This window comes from Callithrix jacchus, chromosome 6 (genome assembly GCF_049354715.1).
Source record: "Callithrix jacchus isolate 240 chromosome 6, calJac240_pri, whole genome shotgun sequence".
NCBI lineage: Eukaryota > Metazoa > Chordata > Mammalia > Primates > Cebidae > Callithrix > Callithrix jacchus.
Genome location: NC_133507.1, coordinates 99,945,388 through 99,967,261, shown reverse-complemented (window position 1 = coordinate 99,967,261; position 21,874 = coordinate 99,945,388). Strand labels below are relative to the sequence as shown.

The window sequence follows — 21,874 nt, the reverse complement described above, 5'->3', positions numbered from 1 at the left end:
TCTGGGTTGTAGGGTTTCTGCTGAGAGATCTGCTGTGAGTCTGATAGGCTTCCCTTTGTGGATAACCCGACCATTCTCTCTGGCTGCCCTTAGTATTTTCTCCTTCATTTCAACCCTGGTGAATCTAACGATTATGTGCCTTGGGGTTGCTCTTCTTGAGGAATATCTTTGTGGTGTTCTGTGTATTATCTGGAATTGAATATTGTCCTGTCCTGCTAGGTTCTGAATGTTTTCCTGAATAATATCATGAAGAGTATTTTTCAGCTTGGATTCATTTTCTTTGTCACATTCAGGTACACCTATCAAATGTAGGTTGGGTCTTTTCACATAGTCCCATATTTCTTGGAGACTTTGCTCATTCCTTTTTATCCCTTTTACTCTATTCTTGTCTTCTCATTTTATTTCATTAAGTTGGTCTTCAACCTCTAATATCCTTTCTTCTGCTTGATCAATTTGGCTGTTAAAACTTGTGCATACTTTATGAAGTTCTCGTGTTATATTTTTCAACTCCGTTAATTCTCTTATATTCCTCACTATATTATCTATTCTTGTTAGCATTTCATCAAACCTTTTTTCAAAGGTTTCGAGAGAGATCCAAGATGGCTGATTGTTAGCAGCTCGGGATTGTGGCTCCCAGTGAAAGCGCAGAAAATGAGAGGACGCCACAGTATTAGGCGAATTTTTGTTGCTCACAGACCAGGAGATTCCCAGCGGAGGAGCCCCACGGGTTACCATCGCGACTCTTGTGGCTGGCACGGCAGTTCTTCTGGTGCCTTGGCACAGCAGTTTTTGGTGCAGAGCCAGAAAAGCAACATCAATCTTAACACCGCTGTTTTAGCCAGTGCAGTGGGTTGCTCAGATTCCAACACTGGGAATCAATAAATTGGACATCCACTCAGAAACCTAATTAGAAAGGCAGTAACTACAAACATGACAGATGGATAAATTTATAACAAAGGGAAGAAACCAGCCTAAAAAGGCTGAGAATACCCAAAATCAGAATGCCTCTCCCTCTACAGGGGATTACAGTTCCTCATCAGCAATGGAACAAGGCCTGATGGAGAAAGACTGTGTTCCGTTAACAGAGGCAGGCTTCAGAAGGTGGATGATAAGAAACTTCTGGGAGTTGAAGGAACTTTTTCTAACCCAATGCAAAGAAACTTTGTATTTGCATTTTTTTTAGTAGAGCCAGGGTTTCACCATGTTGGCCAGGATGGTCTCTATCTCTTGACCTCATGATCTGCCCATTTTGGCTTCCCGAAGAGCTGCGATTACAGGTGTGAGACACCACACTTGGCCAGGTCTGTCCATTTTTATAACGCACAATGCTGTTGCACACTTAATAGACTACAAATGCTCTAAACATAACTTTTAATGCAGTGAGAAACCAAAAAAAATTGTATGATTTGCTTTATTGGAATAGCTGTTTAATTGCAGTGTTCTGAAACTAAACCTACACTATCTACAAGGTACGCCTGAATTTATTGAGAACTTAGTTTGTAATAGAAACTGTCATGAATAATATAGTAAACATAGAAAGAGCAGTGTTGGTGGTTAAGATAGAAACCTTATTCTAGGCTTCAAATATAATAAAAAATCCAGATGGATCACAATAAAAGAGGCTGTCACACATGTTAATTGTGTTAGTAAAGGTTATCAGAGTGATAATCAGTGAACAAAGAAGCAGGCAGCTTCCAGAGATGATTCCTCCATAGAAACTTTGGGGAAAGTAATAAAGAAAAATGGTTAAAATAAGCTTTTTCAAAATTCTAGGAAGTGGTCAAATGTTTACAGAAGTCAAAGAAATGCTGAAAGAAGAAAAGGCAACTTAAAAACAGAAGAAAAGCTTTGTGGGTTTTTATTTGCCATTATCCCAGCCCTCTCCCTGCTGGGTGATGATTTTTAACTTAGCACTCAGCATATAGAATCTTAGTTCCTAGTTCTGGAGCAAATAGGGTAGAACTTATCTGGAAAAAAGAATGTAATTATCTAGTCTAAGCTGGGAGCAACCTGAAAGACTGTCAGAAGGCTTTTTTCTTTGTTACATCTGACTTGAAACATACTTTTGGCAGAAAAGTAGCAAATATTTCTCAAAGCATTGTAAGGCAGATGAACAAGCCATAGCTATCTGGGCCAAAAAAAAAAAGATTATAGTTGAAGCATAAAATATATCACCCAAAGCTTGGTAGAAAAATCTCAAGAGTTTCTCTGAGAAATTAGGGCTTTCAAAGTGCCTACAGACATTGAGGAATTTAGAAATCTGCATGCATTCCCAAGACAGGATGAATATTCTGAAAAGACCTAAGAAAACACTAAGCTTTCACGTCTGGCGGAACTATAGGCCTAGTAAGAGCAGGAAGTAAAGATTAAGGTAGAGTTGTACATAGACTGGCTAATTGTTTAAGTGCCAAACACAGGGCGAATCTGAAAAGGTATTTTACCCTCTCTGTTTTTTATTTCTCCTAGTCTCCATATCCTAGCCCCCACCCATAGCCACATTTGCCTCCTAATATTCAAGAAAATATTTGTAAAAAAAAAAATCAAATAGGAAACCCTAGCTAACACAAGCTAAAGAACAGAGACTTCAGAAAACACACATGGTGAATAACAGCGATTTTTTAAAAACAGTTTAAAAGATTGTACCAAAGAACATATGAATAACTACAGTCTACAGGAAGCAACAACAGCCAACCCAGAAAAGGAAGAAAAATTTGATTTTAAAAGTCCTACATTGTAATATTTAAAGTGTACACTTTTCAGTCAGAAATTGTAAAGCATGCAAAGAAATAAGAAAGTATAGTCTATTCACAGACATTAATGGAAACTGCTGCTGGGGAGGCACAGACATTTTACTTAATAGAAAACGACTTTAAATCAATTGTCTTAAATAAGCTTACAGAGCTAAAGAAAACCATGAATAAAGAACTAAAGGAAACCAGAATAACAATGTATTTAAAAAGTAGAAAGTATCAACAAAGAGATAAAAATTATTAAACACATACCCACATAGAAATTCTGGAGCTTAAAAGTATAAGGACTTATATACAAACATAGCAGAATAATAAAACAGCAAATTTGAGCAGGCAGAAGAAAAAAATAGTGAAAATAATGATAGATCAATTAAAATTACCAGTATAGAAAGCAAAAAGTAAAGAGAATGAAGGAAAATGAGCAGAGCCTAAGAGACATTTAAAACACCATTATACTTAGCAACATGAAAGAACTGAAATCACAAGAAGAGAGATTAAAAGGGCAGAAAGAGTATTTAAAGAAATTATGGCCAAAAATTTGCCAAATTTGGCAAAAAACGTGGAACTATATGTTCAAGATGTTCAATAAACTCAAAGAAAAATAACACTGAAAGATACATTGTAAGGCACATTATAATCAAATTATCAGAAGATAAGAACAAAGACATGATCTTGCAAGCAGCAAAAGAAAATCCTATTGATACATATACGGGATTCTCAATAAGTTTAACAGAGATTTCTCATCAATAAATATGCAGACAAGAATAAAGTGAAACATTTTTAGAGAAAAAAAGCCTTCCTTCCTTCCTTCCTTCCTTCCTTCCTTCCTTCCTTCCTTCCTTCCTTCCTTCCTTCCTTCTCTCTTTCCTTCCTTGCTTCCTTCTCTCCCTCTCTCCCTTCCTTCCTTCCTTCATTTTTTTCTTTTTTTTTTTTAAGATGGGGTTTCACTCTTTTTGCTTAGGCTGGAGTGCAATTGTGCGATCTCAGCTCACTGCCGCTTCCACATCTTGGGTTCAAGCAATTCTTCCAAATCAGCCTCCTGAGTAGTTGGGAGTACAGGCTCCTGCCACCACATCCAGGTTTTTTTTTGTTGTTTGTTTGTTTGTTGTATTTTCAGAAAAGACAGGGTTTCACCATGTTGGCCAGGCTGGTCTCAAATTCCTGGCCTCAGGTGATCCCCTCACCTCAGCCTCCGAAAGTGCTGAAATTACAGGTGTGAGACACTGCACCCAGCCAAGAAAAGAGGTTTCAACCAAAAATTCTGTATCTAGCAAAATAATCACTCAAATGAAGGAGAAACCAAGACATTCCCTGATAAACAAAAGCTGAGGAAAGTTAAGGGAGTTTGCAGTAAGTAGAACTGCCCTCCAAAAATGTTAAAGGATTACTCCAGCATGAAGTGGAAAAATGTTAACAATAATTTGAAGACACAGAAAACTCTAGTAATGATAACTACCTAGGTAAACAGAAAAGGCAGTCATATTGTATATTTGGCTTGTGACTCATCTTTATATTTTCTATATTACTTAATTTAAAAGAAAAATTTATAATTATTATAAATCTAGATTAATGGTCAGACTATATATAGATGTAATTTGTGATAAAAACAATATTGTATGGGTGAAACTGTATAAAAACAGAGTTTGCTTATGTGATTGAAGATAAGTTAAAATTAACTCAAACTAAATTGTTATAAATTTACAATATGAATTACAGTAATCAACATAACATAAGAAACACTTTGCAAGAGGAAATGAGAAGAAAATCAAAGAAGGACACTGCAAAAATAAACATAAAAGAAGGCAGTGTTGAGGGACTTAAAGAAAAAAAATTAAAAGATAAACTGAAAATAAATGGAACAATGAAACATTTACTTCATTTTAAGAAACTAAATGTAAATAAATGCAATTCTCCATTCAAAAGGCTGAATACTGGATTTTTTAAATTCACTTAGTTTATTTCTAAAGATGTATTGCATTGAGGGTAAATGAATGAAAAATACATTCTATGCAAACTGTAACCAAAAAAGAGCAGAAATTGTTATCCTATTATCAGAAAAATTAGACTTTAAGTCAAAAATTGTTAGGAGAAGAAATGATACTATATATAGAAAAATGGTCATTAAAGAGACAAAATAATAATCATGTATGTATCAAACAGTAGAGGTGCAAATTATACACTATAGTTTAAATGACTGTGTTCCCCTTTCAATTTCATATTGAAATTTAGTCTCTAAAGCAATTGTATTAAGAGGTGTGATCTTTGGGAGGTAATTATTAGGGCCCTGCCCTTATGAATGGAATTAATACCCTTATAAAAGGTCTTGAGATGGAAGGGAAGGGAAGACTTGTCTTTTCCTTTTGTTCATTCTGCCATGTAAGAATGCAGTATTCCTTCCCCCTGGAGAGTGTAGCAAAAAGGTATCATCTTGGAACCAGAAAGTAGCCCTCTCCAGATACCAGTCCTGCCAGAATCTTGATCCTGGACTTTCCAGCTTGCAGAACTGTGAGAAATAAATTACTATTGTTTATATTACTCAATCTGTGGTATTTTGTTATAGCAGGACAAATGAACTCAGAATTATATGAAGTAAACAAGTTGCTAGAAAAACACAAACTACCAAACTTATTCAAGAAGAAATAAAAATCCTGAACAGACCTATAATAGGTAAGTTACAAAACACACTAATCAAAAACCTTCCTAATAATAAAAAGGCTAGAACCAGATGAATTCACTTGTGAATTCTAATATTTGGAAGAACTAACATTCATCCTTCTCAAACTCTTCCCAAAACTGAGAGATTACTTACTATCTCATTCTATGAGGTTAAAATTATTTTGATATAAAAACTAGACAAAGATAGCACAAGAAATCAACAGAACAACATCTCTTATAAATACGGATGCAAATCCTTAAAGTATGTTGGAAAACAGAATTCTACAGTGTATAAAGAGGATTATACACCATGAACAAGTGGGGTTTATTCCAGGAATATAAGAGTGCCTAAACAAAAGAAAATTAATGTAATACAACACACAATAGAAAAGGGAGAAAAACAAATGGTCATCTCAATTTATGGATAAAATGTATTTTACAATATCCAACACTCCTTACGAAAATATTTTAAGAGCTAGAAATAAAAAGAATCTTCCTCAACAATGTAAAGAATATTTAAACAAGCTAAGATTACTCAATGAAAAAAAACTGAAACCTTTCCATCTATGATGGAGTAAGATGAGAACATCCATTTTTCCAAATGTTATCCAATATTGTACTAGAAATTCTAGCCACAGTAACTAGACAAGAAAAACAACAAAAAGATAATCGATTTGGACCTGAAGAAGTAAAACTATCTCTGTTCACACATGGCATGATTCTCTATACATAGGAAATCTCAAACAATCTATAATAAGCTACTAAAGCTAATAGATGATTGCAGCAAAGTTGAAGAGTACAAGATTAACACTCAGAAATCAGTTGTGTTTCTATATATCAACAATGATTAATCAGAAAAGAATATTAAGGTATCAGTTCTTTTTACAGTATCATACAGAGGAATAAAATAAATAGAAATGAATTTAACCAATTCATTTGAAAGACTTTTTACAAAATATTGACTTTTGTTTTATTTAAATTATTTCAAGAATGTAAAGACATTCTATATTTATGAGTTGGAAGACTAATATTTCTAAGATGGTAATATTACCTAAAGTAAATACAATGCAATTACTATTAAAATATCAACTGGCTTTCTTGCAGAAATTAAAAAGTGAATTCTCAAATTTATATGGAATTATAATGGACTCTTCATAGCAAAGCATATATATTTTTTAAGTGTAACAGTCACACTTCCAGATTTCAAGCATTTCTACAAAGCTGCAGTAATTAAAATAGTACAATGCCAGCATGAGGATAGATATAGAGATGAATGGAGGAAAACTGTAAGCCTGGAAATCACTCATATATCTCTAAGCAAGAACAGTCAACAAGGGTCACACTACCATAATTGAGAAAGAACAGACTCTTCAATTGCTGGGCGAAATGGTTGTTCATTTGCAAAAATTAAAGCTAGATTCCCTAACTCACACCATATTAAAAACTTAACTCAAAATGAGCAACCATAAACTTATTTTAAACTATAAACTTATTTTTAAAAAAAACAAAAAAATAGATTTTTGTGACCTTGGATTTAGCAATGTATTCTTAGATATGACATCAAAAGCATAAGCAATGAAAGAATAGGTAAATGAAGAACTTTGTGCACCAAATGAAACTATTATGAAAGACATAACCTACATTATAGAAGAAAGTATATGAAAATATGTTTCTGACAAGAGATTAATATCTGGAATAAAGAACTCCTACAACTCACTATCAGTAAAACAAGTCACTTAAAATGGGCAACAAGCTTAAATAGACATATTTTCAAAGAAGATACATAAATGACCAATAAGCACGTGAGAAGATGCTCAATCAACACTGTCAATCATTAGGGAAATGCAAATTAAAACCAAATGAGATTCTACTTCATATCTCTTTAATGCCCATAATTTAAAAAAAAACACACAGAAAATAACAAGTGTTTCTAAGAATATGGAGAAACTGGAACACATGAATATTTCTGTTGGGAATGTAAGATGGTTCAGCTGCTGTGGCAAATAGTTATTTAAAAATTTAAACATAGAATTACCATATGACCTAGCAATTCCATTCCTAGGTATATAACCTCAAGAACTAAAAACATGGAGTCAGACAAATACACACATGTTCACAGTAGCACAATCTGTGGAATATGTATACGATGGATTGCTAGGAGCCATAAAAAGGAATGAAGCACTGTTGTATGTAACTTGGAAGATAAACCTCTAAAACATTCAAAGTGAAAGACCTCAGACACTAAAGGACATATATTACTTGATTCAATTTATGTAAAGTATCTAGAAAAGGTAAATCTTCAGAAAACAGAAAATAGATTGGTAATTGCCAGGGGATGAGGGAGGTGGGATATGAGGATTAACTGTTTAGTGGGTAGAGTTTCTTTTTGGGATGATGAATATGTTTTGAAACTAGATAGAACGGGTGGTTGCACATGATGTGAATGTACTAGGTGCCACTGAATTGTTCACTTTAAAATGGACAATTTTATGACATGTGACTTTCATCTCAATATTTAAAAATATAATACTATCAGGAATTTAAGTTAGGCAAGAAAGATAATGAATGTGATATGGAGAGATAAAGTCATTCAAGTAACTGGAACTCTTGAACACGAAATGATAATTCATATAAAATAGTTAATGTACTTGCTTTGTTTCTCTAGTTACATAGTTACTGAAGATGACTCAGCAAATGCAGGATAAGCTGCAAGTATTGCATTAGAGGTCTCCTACACCCCATGCAAGTCAAAATGTGATCCACAGATTTAAGGTACTGTCTTCCATTCAAGTAGGGTTGTCTCCCAAGTCTAGTTTCACTGATTCTAGTTTTGCTAGAGTTTATCAGATTGGACTTTACACTCAATTGAACAATCTTAGTCAAAGAGAAACAGTGCAGTTAAATAAGCCAAAATAATGAACAAACAGTGAAATTGCTCTAGCTAAAATTTCATTTTCCTGATCAAAGTTACAAAGTGGGATATTAGTTTAAAATACTGTTAAATAAAGGTTTGTTGTTTTTTTCTTTTTACTGATACAGTCTCTTTTTGCAGATGAACTCTGTAATACAGGTGACATTGGTTACAGTTTAAAACAAAGGAGTTTAATGGTAATTGCATACAAGTGGCATCATGGGAAATAATTACATATTAAAATACCCTCGTCCACAAACACAGAGCTTAAATATGTATTATAATATTTTTTCCCAGGTGAGTGGGTAATTGTATGTCACACTTTCTCTCTTTCTTTTTTCTTGCTTTTCTTTTCTTTCTTTTTTTTTTTATCTTTTCTTTCTTTTCTTTTTGACAGAGTCATGCTCTGTTGCGCAGCCTGAAGTGCAGTGGTATGATCACGGCTCACTGTAGCCTCAACTTCTCAGTCTCAAGCAATCCTCCAGCCTCCTGAGTAGCATGTGCCAACACATGTGGCTAACTTTTTTTTTTTTAACTTTTAGTTGAGATGGGGTCTCACTATGCTGCCCAGGATGGTTTTGAAGTCCTAGGCTCAAGTGATCCTCCTGTCTTGGCCTTCCAAAGTGCTAGGATTACAGGCACAAGCCGTCATACCCCACCATAACTCTCTATTTCACGGAAACGTGACTTCTCAGAGACAAGGCTATCTAATCATACATTACAGGCCAGAATGTCACATTTTCAAATGAAATTTCTATTAGGTGGAAGCAAATAAAATATATGACACCATATTTAAAGTTGTATAATAACATACAATTTTATATAATGTGGTGTAGGATAGAAAATGTGAACTTGTATTTTGTCATGGGTATTTGAAGTCTGAAAAATTATGAAACCAGAAATAAAAATACATACAGAATTTACACTTATGATTTTCAACTTCCCACTTCTGTCACTGCCTCCTTTTCTGCCCCTTGTCCAAATTTTTACACCTCCATCCTCAGCTGAATTCTTTCTCTGCTATGCCTTCCCTTTTAGAAATATACAGAATTACTTTGCTAATTACAAAAATCATGGGGAGGAATAAAGCAGAAATTTATTTTTCTAAAACATTTTTTGCCCCTATCTTCCATGGGTGTAAGAATATATCTTAACTTAAATTACAAAGATTATGACACATACGAAAACCAAAAGTGCCTGAGATATTCATCCAGATGCCTTCTAGTTGTGTGAAATTAAGCAATTTACTTCAGCTTGCAAGACTCAAATGAATACTCTAGAATGTAAATAAATAAATAGTATCTATGTAATATTTGTGATATCAGAATAAATAAAATAGTACATGTAAAGCACTTAGTACAACATCTGGCAAGAAGAAGGTATAAATAATTGTTAATAGAGTCTCTTTTGACCCTTGTAAAACTAAAGACATTATAATATAAATCAAATTCATCATTTATCTGATTGGACACTCAACATTATGAGAGTAACTAAGGGAATCAAATATGGCTTAAATATAGAAATTAAACTATAAAGCAAAGACAAACAATGTAACTGCTTTTATCCCATTAATACCAGAGGAAATTATTTTTTATTCAACAGCAGAGATAAATCTATTTTTAAAAGCAACAACAATCCATAATATACAGGGAGAAATTGTTAGAATCTGTCATTGTTTTCTCTGCAGCTTGATTATGCCTGGATAATGCTACATTGAAATCTGTATTCAATCTGTGCTGTTCTTGAAAAAAAAAAAAAACAAGCAGAGACACATTAGATTATGACTATCAATACAACACATCTTCTGTTTTAATTCAACAAAATAAACAATTTGCATCGTGGTTGATGCTGATGTTTACAAGCAATGCAAATCTAAAAATCTGTAAAATTATTTTCCCCTCATAAAGCATAATGGGGATGGTTTAATCATTGCTTTGACATTTTCAAACACAGGTCAGGTGTTTAAATGACATCTGTTAAATTACAGATGCCAGGATATTGTTTGTAATGTAATATAACATTTTAACTAACCAAAACCAGGAACTGTTATTTTGTTAGAGCACAATAGCAACTAGAATGAATTTTTGCATAACAATAACAAATCAGCTGTCATCAGTCCAATAAAATCTTAATTTTATTAAATGCTTTCTAGGAAATTATATATATATATATATATATATATATATATATATATACGTACATGGGGGGGGCACATGAATCTTTTTAGAGCCCTCTTTCAAAGGGTCAAATCATTTTTTTTAATCTGGTGTCTTTTTTTTTTTTTTGAAACAGGGTCATGCTCTGTCACCCAGGCTGGAGTGCGCAGGCTGGATTTCGGCTCACTGCAACCTCCGCCTCCCAGGTTCAAGCAATTCTCCTGTCTCAACCTCCCAAGTTGCTGGGATTACAGGTGTCCACCACTACACCCAGCTAATTTTTGTACTTCTAGTACAGATGGGATTTCACAATGTTAAGTCAGGCTGGTCTCAAACTCCTGACCTCAGTTGATCTGCCCTGCCTCCCAAAGTGCTGTCATTACAGGCATGAGCCACCATGTCAGGCCTAATCTGACATCTTAACAATAGGAAAAGAGAGAATTCTTTACCTCAATGTCATATTTGTGGGCATGTAGCAAGGCTAGGGGATGAATCCAAGTCAGTCTAATGCCAAGGTCAATTTAATCACTCTATCTACCATACTTTCTCCACAAACTAGCTGCTGAAGTCAACCAAATCTGTCACTCTTAGCTGTGTTACATAGAAAATTGGTCTACTTCCTTTAAACTGGTGTGTTAGAAAGGTTAAATGAGATGATTGTGTGCACTGTACACTTAAACTGATGTAAGGAAAAGACTTAAAGGTGTAAACTGATGTAAGGAAATTCCTTAAAGACTGACTTCTAATTTTTGGTTTATTTTGTTGATTTTTCTGGATTGGGCTGCCTATGTTTCTCTTCCTTCACTTCCTTAATTCTATATTTTGGCTCAAGTGAACTAATTGAGCATAGCTTCATGGATGTAACCCATATCCGATATTAAAGACTCATCTAATCATTAACATCACTGTGGCAGTATTGACCTGTGTAAATTATTACTTAACATTGCATATGAAACTAGTTTAAAATTCTTAATCTTAGAGATACTTCTAGAAGTGAAAATAAAGACATCTCTCTTGTGGAACTGAAAAAATCACTATTATATTCTTGTTTAACTGAGATCAAGCAGAGTTCTAATGATTCCTACATCAATGCTTGGTTTCTTTTATACTCTGATAAACCTGCAAAGACTGTCCACCATGCAACCTAAAAAGTGTACTAAAGGAATGAATCCCACTATTGTAACAGATGGTAGTTGGGAAGTTTCAAAAAGAAACAAGAGCTAGAACTAACAATGAAGATCACATTTTGGTCTTAGTCAGTCATGACAGATAATCAGTGTGATGACTCTCTCTTGGCCCTGACTGATTACAGACACACAAAAGGCAAAAGGCCATTCCTGTTGAAGAATTGTGGAGTATGACAGTTCTCAGGTGGCTATTTCAATATGGCAGATGGATTAAAGAGCTTGATGAATATCCTCTATCAAATGCATTCTGACTCATAAAATACGCACCTTTGTTCTCAAAACAGGTTAAAATTGGTAATCGTATTCTGCACATAATGTTCTCCCAAGTATAGTCCTTCTCATTCTACATACTAAGTGTAAAAATAAGATTTCAAATTAAATGCACAACTTTACCAGACTGATTTCCACAACTTTAAGCATAAATATACTCTCATATATTTGTAGAGTATAATTATTGATCTTATAGTTAATATACTCTTGAAATAAATGTGGATAAACATTTTCTTTAAACGAACTCAATAGAAAAAAAAATGTAGCCATCTTCAATGCATTTGAATAAGTCCACTCTTTAATTTAAAAAGTGGAGTGAATAATTTTTATCTATCAGAAATACTTATAAAATAAATTACTTGAATATCCTATTCTTCAAAACTAGTTAGGACTTCTCTTCACAAGGCAAGGAAGAGTCTGATAATCTTACAAAGTAAGGCATGTGTGTCAAATTACTTCTGCAATATAATTTGCAATCAAACAAAAATTACAATTGAACATGTGTTTCTCTGGTTACAGGCTTGCATTCCTTAGCACTTACCTGAAAATTGTCATGCTATTTTGAGTAAAAGAATTTCAAAAACATTTCTTTGACTAAACAACTTTTCGTATGCTTTAATCTTTAAACATACCCACTAAATGTATTTTCATGATAGAAAAATCTTAGTGAAAGAGTTCACCATATTTCATCCGTTGCTATATCTGCCACTAAACAAGCATTATTATTGTTGGTAGTGTTTATTAATATATTCAATAATAGACATTACAATTATAATACACTTCAAGAGATCACTTCCCATTCTAGCAAACTAAAGATGTCCTGTTCTTCAATGACACACTAATACCATAGAGGTAAGTGACTAGCCCAGGGTTATATGATTATAGCAGTTACATGAATTTCTTACTGCTGCTCTTATTGGAAAAGTTGTTCTGGAGGCAGCCCTTGTCCTAAAAGGCCCGGTGTCTTGCTAAAATTTCACAATCAGAAGCTTCCACTCCTGACATGGATTCCCCTACTGGGTTGAAAGTTTACACCTGCTTCAGTGGTTTCACTTAAAAGCTAGGCCTTGAAAACATATTGGTGGACAGAGGGAAAACTGGAAGGGTGAAGCTGTATGTTGAATTTCCAGATGGAGGTTTTTCTTTGTGGCTTTGTTCTAGCACAGCTGAGAGAACGCAAGCCTGAAAGTTAGAAGAGAAAGGCTTGGTGCAATTGGAGCATTGCAGTCTGATCACAGACATACACAGTACAGACACATGCAAAATCAAAAGTGTACATGGTCTTGATGCATATTCTTGTTCTCACCCCAAAAGTTAAACAAACTCAGATATTTTTCCTGTCCAATGAGAGAGGCAAGACTAGATAACTTCTAAAAGTGCTTCCAGGGTGAAGACCCAAGTCTTTTGCTACGAACTACTAGTCTTCTGGCTTTATATATTACTCTGACACTTTTGGGTTGAGCCCACAATAAAGGCCATGCAACTAGACTGCTATTTTGCTGGGTCACAACTCAAATGACTAGCCACTGTTGTTATATTTACCCACTTCATCAATTTATATAATTTTCTAGGCACTTGATGGCATTGAGTTTACAGAGAGCATAGAACACTCTCTGTATAAAGGAGGATGTCGTCTGCTTCCTATAGCAATACCTTTGCCACTCCAGTATAATTACTTACTTTTTTATTTTATAATGTCCCTACCAATAATAATAATGAAATCCAAAGACTTTTCAACATGTAGTATGTGAAATGCATTTGGTAAACTGTAAATCTAAATAATAATTGTGGGCTGGGTGTGGTGGCTCATGATTGTAATCCCAGCACTTTGGGAGGCATACACAAGAGGATTGCTTGAGACCAGGAGTTTGAGACCAGCCTGGACAACACAGAGAGACCCTACCTCTACAAAAATAAAAATAAAAAAATAACTGGTCATGGTGGTTCTAGCTGCTCAGGAGGCTGAGGTGGGAGGGTTGCTGGAGCCCAGAAATTCAAGGCTGAAGTGAGCCATGATTGCATGACTGCAGTCCAGCCCTCAACAGAGCGAGACCCCACTTCAAAACAAAACAAAAATAAATAAATAAATGCCAGTTCTATTTGTATAATTAATATCATATGAAATTAAGTCAGTGTTGGGGAGGCTGTGGTTGTTCTAAATATGTGAGTTTTCTAAATGTGTATATTTATGTAACTAGGGATTGGAGATAAAAGATATAAAATAGTGAAAGTGCAGGGCCAACTACCATAGCACCTACAATGTGGTAAGTATTCCATAATTACCTATTGGATGAATGCATGCATGAATAATTTGACCCCAGAAGACTAACTCCAGGTTAAATATTGTGTCCCTTTTCATTTTTCATAGCTAAAATTGAAGTCAGAAAGATCTATATTCCTGAGATGTTTTATACCTTTTCTGGGAAATATCCTTTATGTAACACTGCTTGGTATGGTTTCTGGTGGTCAATAAGTACTGAATAATGGCAATAATCAAAGGAATAGCAGCAGCAGTGCTAGATACTGTGCAAAACTCTTGGACTACATTATCTCATTTAACCTCCATAATAACACTACAATGTTGGCAATAAATATTCTATTCAAAATACAGATGAGGAAAGTAAGAGACAAGGTTAAATAACATGCCAAATTGCACAAAACTAGTGTCTTATAGAGACAGAACTCAAACCAAGGTATGTCATGTTTGCTGTTGCTTTAATAAATGAAGAAGTGCAGGACAAAAATGAACTCAATTATGGTTCATCGCTGCGGTTTTATACTGAGATAAATTGAAAAGGGTTGAGCAGAGAAAGTTTAATTTAGTGAGTGGCTAACTCTATATGGTCTTTGTTGCAGCAAACTCTCAAGTACTCTAAAGTATCAATATGGCCTCAGTGAGTAAAAATAAAACCTGAGAAAGTGAATCACTGGCACAAGGATGCTAGAATCAGAATGCAAGAGAAAGAATTCAGGAAAATACATAGGGATTATGACAGGAATATCTCCATGTGGCTAATAACCATCAATAGAAAGCAGCAAGATCAGCTCATTCATTTTTTATAATTATGTTAAACTTCTTATGTTTAAGTGAAACACCATACTGGAACTCATATTCCTATAACAATGATTCTTGGTATTGTGCAGCAACTTAGAGCCACTGTATTATTTAATTACATTGTATTACAGTTGTACAAATGAGGCAGTTAAGAAAGGTTCCTGGGAGAATGCTGGATAAGCCAACTTTTACCAGGGAATTTTTCCTTTTTTTCTTTACAATTACCTTTCTCTCCTTACCCCCTACTGGCTCCCTTTATTTCTTTCTCAACCTCTCCACATGTTAAATAACAACTAACATGCACATGAATGTTCACTATGGCACTGTTTACAATAGCAAAGACTTAGAACCAACCCAAATGCCCATCGATAATAGACTGGACAGGGAAAATGTGGCACATATACACCATGGAATACTATGCAGCCATAAAAAACAATGAGTTCGTGTCTTTTGTAGGGACATGGATGAACCTGGAAACCATCCTCAGCAAACTGACACAAGAACAGAAAATCAAACACCGCATGTTCTCACTCATAGGTGGGTGTTGAACAATGAGAACACATGGACACAGGGAGGAGAGCATCATACACTGGGGTCTGTTGGGGGGAACTAGGGGAGGGACGGGAGGGTGGGAAGTTGGGGAGGGATAACATGGGGAGAAATGCCAGATATAGGTGATGGTGAGGAAGGCAGCAAACCACATTGCCATGTATGTATCTATGCAACAATCTTGCATGTTCTTCACATGTACCCCAAAACCTAAAATGCAATTATATATATAGATATATATAAAACCCAAAAAACAGCTAACAACTGTATTCTTGGCAGTTTATATATTTCAAAGTCAATATTTTTACAAAGATGGTATGTCACAAAGTGCCCCGCTGGAACAATTGATACTGTCATTTATATAATTAGTCACGGAAATTACATGACTAAATGACTCTGAAAAAGAGTTATCATTAATTGCATTTTGTATATCAAGAAATAAGTTTAATGTGTTTAAGGGTTCATAATATAACAAAGCTAAGACAAAAACTGAAGTGGAAATAAGTAACATTCAACAACAGGCTATAATTTTAAAATATCAGTTAATTTCCAGATTCATGCAATCATATCCCAGAAATGACTATTTTTCATAATACTGTGCCATATGTGGGTGTTCAGTCTTTGAGAAAACAGTTGGGTGGGTGGGTTGCAGCAACATGCCGAATGTATCTGGAAGACAATTGGGGGAGTTTAATAGTAATCCCCTTATCTATGCCTTCCTTATTAGTACCTATTAAAAAGTAATAAATCTCCAGGGTTTTGAAATAGTCCCCCAAAAGAATTAAACACAATGATAATTTCCGTATTAGTGTTGAACTCTTAAATCTGAAGAACACAGTCCAAAAATCATTGCAAGTGCAATTTGCAGAGGTTCTTTAGATCAGGCAGAAAGTTAGAATGTAAAAACTTCAGGGAAAGAAAGGCAAAGAAAGAAAGAAGTGTCCAAATGTAGAGGCTTAGCTCACTCTCTTTCGATCCGAACTTTTTCCATCAAATCCTCTCTTTCCATTTCCATACAGTTGAGTTATGATCTATATATGGAAACCTCCAGATACCACTCCCTCATCTTTAACCCACAATAAAAGTCAAATGTCTTCTGCATTTATCAAACTAACACATAGTAAGGCTGTAAGTGGCAATGGAGAATAAAAGCTCCTTGGCATTCTCAACTTGTATATTTTACATTTTTAGCTTCCCCAAAATATCCTGCATGATATTTGAACTGCGGAATTACTGTGCCATTTGCAAAATGTCTGATTGTGTTTTTTTTCCAAATTCCAACCAATGCTAATGTGCCCTAAGATACCACATATTGCTACCCTCTTAAGGCATTTGAATGTGAAATTATCATCCACAATAGCATCATAAGAGAGGAATAAAGACAGATTACCTGGGGTTAAGAGGATGACTGACATAGTGATGAGTGAGCATACAACTAAAATCACCAGCAGAGCAATAGCAATTCCCTTCCAGTTTCTCTGTGGAGGGCTGTTACTTCCCAGTTCCTACCGAGATAGAAAAAAAAGTTTCATAATTATACATGCTCCAAGAGAAATGTATTCATAAAGAAATGATTCAGTGCATGGCACAATCACAGTTTGAAAGCTTATTAGAATCCATTTCCTCTTCGGTAGTTCATTTAATTATTCAAAAGTGCATATATTATAAATGGCTATCTTTTGGGGGGCAATCTGATCTCTCTGTGAGATAAACCAGCAGTTTTATGCTTCCTGTCCAAAATGTAGATGGTGTGAAAATGAATTGACTATAAACACCAGGATGATAGCCAAAATACTCTGCAAAATAATTATGGAAATAGACTGAGTCCATTTACATTTATCCTTGCTACAATGAAACTACAATGAAGATTTAAATATAAATGTTCTGAAGCACTGTGGACTACTTTCTAACTGGATGGGGGAAAAGATTAGAAATAGGAAAATCATTCAAAATATCCCTCACTGCAGAGCAGCACACATTTGTTAACCAAACAGGTCTTTTTTAAACAGATCTCCCACTACTCATAAAAACTAAAGGATGTAGTAACTAAATTAAATAAGTCCTTCTATATCTGGTTAACGATGTTCTCTCACAGGGCAGTATGCATGATATTGACAAAGGTATGGTTGATGGGGAAAATAAACTTGTACATCTTTCACAATGCATGTGGTAAAGCTTTCATTGCTCCAATGATCTGTGTTTCTACTGTGTTGACTAGATATGTGTGGGCATAATTCACTGAAGCAAAGCACAGACCACATTGATTTAAAATGAATGTCAGCTTTTCTTTGCCATGAAATTTATAAAACACTGAGCCTCTCATTTTTTTGTTCCTACCCCATTTCCCAACTGGTTTTCATCCTTTCTCAATACAGTCTCTTTATTCAGAAATAGCTAACTGATTTGGTGATACAAGAAACAAAACACGAAGGTATCCAGTTCACTACATGTGCACAAATCACCCAAGAAGCTATAGAGCAGCTTTGTTTTAAACAAAAATAAACAGAATAGCAAACATTTAATAAATTGTACATGAGTTCCTGTGTTTCACAGATTAAAACATTGAAGCCAATTTTCATATAGTGATTTTGGCATTGAATTGTGCCATAAACCCATCAGATTTAAAGAACTAGACTCTAAATAAGCACAAGAAGAAACCATGCATAGGAAACATTTGGTTGTTTGTTGTTTCCCTTCTCAGATAAATCACTCTAAGTTAGTCTTTCATTCTGTTAAACCAAATCCAGGAGAGATCAATTCCACTTTTTGTTCAATGACTTGCTCCACACCTCTTTTTCAAATACCCAACACTTGTATTGCTCTTGCACTTTAAGATTCCCATTCATATTTTTCACGTAAATCAAGAGAGTGAGTCTCCCAAATTATCAGCTTTAGAGAAGTGATATAAAGACAGTGAATAGTTGTCTTGAGACCATAAACCCTTATCTGGAAGACAATGTTCCTGCAGATTTCCAGGTGAGGTTTTTTTTTTTTTGTTTTTGTTTTTGTCAGAATGTCTGTGCTGTGATGATTGGTGATTCTCTATCATAATGCCCTTCTTCAAGGCCACTCAGAAGGTAGAGTGACAGAATCAGAGAGGCTGCTGCTGTAAATCCAAGTTTATACATTGTGAAATACTTATCTCAAGAACTGAGATGGTGAAAAAGGGTCAGTAACCAACAGCAAATGGGTATCTGGGCCAAGAACCACAAATATTTTCCAATGTATTAACTCTAAGGGAGACAAGCAGGTATTATTATTTCACATTGTAAAAAAAAAAAAGGGGGAAATGAATAGCAATGCGACAATTATAACTGACTTTTCCATTCCATACGAGAATCAAAGAAAAAATTATAAACCGAAATGAACTGATTATGATCTTGATACACTGTCACTCCAACTCATGACAAACTATTTGAGAAATGACTTTTGACTGTGCTTTTCAGTTTGTGACTATGATAAAATCATGTAATGTCTACCAGACATGATCTAATGAAGAGTAATAACAGCTTAGATATTTTATTATGTGTCTGGGAAATATTTTAGATTTGTAATCTCACATAATCCTCAAAATAATCAGGTAAGATTAGTGTCATCTCGACAAATTTGCAGATAAGAAAATGGGATTAAAAGAGATTAGTAACATATCCATTTATTGCTAATAAGTGGGACAGCTGGAGTTCCAGTTCATAAAATCTGATTACAAAGATCATATTTAACCACTATAATGCCACTTGTAAAGATAAATATTTCTAGAACAATACATTAAAGAATCAATAAATCAATAAGTTATGTAGACCCACGCATAATTGTACATCAATACGTTTCATTTGGAAAGATTCAGAGTAATATTTGGAATTCATTAATGCTATCCTGAATTCAGTAATATTTGCAAATAAATGTCTATTTTCCCAATTATGACTGACTAGGAAGTCTACCACTTAAAAAGTGGTAAAACAAATTTGAGTGAGACATATTTTTCTGTTCATAAAGTGATGCACATAAGAATGTGTGTTTCCCCTGAAATGACTCATCAATGCCCAAGGCATCTACAAGTCGCTGTTTGAGAACTGCTGACTTAATGAACACAATATAATTCTCCCCTTTACATCCACCTTATATTCTATTACCATTGCATTTCTAAAGCATGGTGTTACTTGCATTACTTTTATTCTTCAAAGTTCTTTAACATCTTTACACTAGCTATAGAATCAAACACAGATGTGTGAGTCTAGAAAAATAATTATCTATATCCATGCTCCAGCTCCCCCAGCCAGCAAAATCTCCTTTTGAGAAAGAATACTGTATTTCATGATGCTCTGATTATCATTTCCTTACATTTGCCTCAGGTGCTTCAACCTTCATATCACCATTCCATTCCTAATTCTGTTCCATCCAGCCCCTTTCATATGCATCCCGTTATACACACTGTCAGTCATTCAACATCCTGCTCAAATGTCTCTTCTCTTGGGAGTTTCTCTTTGTTATATAAGCCAGATATGACTTTCCTTTCTCTGGAAAACAAAGCCTAAAATACACTGCACCAATAAGTTTGAATACAACTCTGCTACTTGAGAGCTAGGAGGCTACAAACAGACTTCTAAATTATTCTAAGCCTCAATATTTTTACCTGAACTGGAATAATAATGATAATTATTTTTAAATGTTGGAAGGATTAAAATAAAATAATTCATAAAAGTCTCTTACCTAAGTACACAATAAGAAAGTTTACACTAAGCAAACTGTTTGGAATGGTCTCCCTCAATACACTTGCACTCTTTCTCATCATTCATAATATCATAAATGAATATCATCATCATCGTGAATGGTAGTGATGCTGTTGCTTAAAACGATGTATAAAGATCCATCATATCCCTGTTGTTAAAGTTATTAACTCCTTAAGAATCACATCTTAAAAATTTTTTTTATTAAAAATCTTTTTCAGAGGGTCTTGCTCTGTCACCCAGACTGGAGTGCCCTGGCACAATCATAGCTCGCTCCTGGGTTCAAGTGATCTTCCTGCCGACACCTCCTGAGTGGCTAGGACTACAGGCATGTGCCATCACACTCAGTTAATTTTTTAAAATTATTTATTGTAAAGACTAGGCTTTCTATATTGCCCAGGCTGATCTTAAACTCCTGGCCTCAAGCAGTCCTCCTGTGTTAGCCTCCCAAAGTTCTGGGATTACAATCATGAGTCACTGCACCCAGGCTTAGACAATTTTAGATTCCTTACATCAGTTAACAATCTCTTGTTCTCTTAATAGGTGCTTGGAAAGTAACTGGCCAGTTAATTAAGTGGTGATGATAGTGATCCTAATTGACTTTGTTTTGATGACTTCCTACCACCCAACATCTGGAAACAATAAATTGTCCATGCCAGACCAACAGAACAGATATGATTCTGTGCAGCAGCCTTAGGCAAGGGACATGTTAGGAGCTTGCAACATCATCATCTGGATGCTGTGGTGGCAGAATAGAGTGCATGTTAGATTATGATATCACAAGGAGGGGTCTAGAAACTTAGGGACAAAGATTGAATAATCCATATATGGTGCTACTTTTGTAAATGAGCCCTCCAGTGGATGGATGCATCCATTGAAATGCTGTGTTCAATGTCAGATTATATGAAGTATTGTGATTACCTAGAGACACATTAATGCTATAGTCCAAACTAAACTGAGTCTGTAACCTAACTATTTACATTATATCTACCACCAACAAATTGCTCATCACCCTTCAGAGAACAGCTTAGTTTACAAGACAAGGCTTACCATTATAAAGATAGTTTATCTAAGTCTAAATTCATTTTTTATTTATTTAGGTTCAAGGAAAAGATTCTGGAAATCATAAGTAGGAAAAATGCAAGTGTCATACACCATTTTATTTGGGAAAATATAACCATCAGATTTGTTTTTCTTCATAAGGAGGTAAAGGATGCCAAACTTTGTTTTTTTTTAAACAGTATTCTGCTTTTACTTTCCTTTGGAAAACGTCAGTCTATTTATCTGCCATATGTACTCTGAAGAGAAATATAATCTATCTATATTAAAATAGTCTAAAAACATGACATTTAAAGAAAATACAAGGAAAAAATCATTGGGATATTGAAATTATGAGACTAAATTGAATATGGGTGTGCTTTAACAAAAATAGATTTTCTCCAACCACACCTGTCTACTTTCTAAGAAGCACAGGGAACGTTCTTTAAAAGATCTGCAATTCTGTTTGAAAAGATGTATTTAGGTTTCTTAGTTTTAGAGTATTAACATTGTTTACATTGATTCTTAGTGCTGTTCCTAATACAATCAAACCAATCACTAAAAAACTTAGTTCTTCAC

The 21,874-nt window shown here is 34.6% G+C and overlaps 1 protein-coding gene across 5 annotated transcripts in view; it reads right to left on the bottom strand.

Moving 5' to 3' along the window:
- Window positions 1–21,874, bottom strand: part of DPP10 (dipeptidyl peptidase like 10) — a 1,417,953-nt gene that overhangs the window by 525,078 nt on the left and 871,001 nt on the right. For 3 of the 5 annotated variants that reach the window (XM_078327944.1, XM_035306582.3, XM_035306580.3), the window contains exon 2: window positions 16,924–17,038. The exons of 1 other annotated variant lie outside the window; for it this stretch is intronic. In XM_078327944.1, the coding sequence (XP_078184070.1) occupies window positions 16,924–17,038 (115 nt within the window). Of the gene's footprint in view, window positions 1–9,498; window positions 9,588–16,923; window positions 17,039–21,874 lie in introns of those variants that run through there. One more of the 5 variants, XM_078327945.1, reaches the window with a different exon arrangement.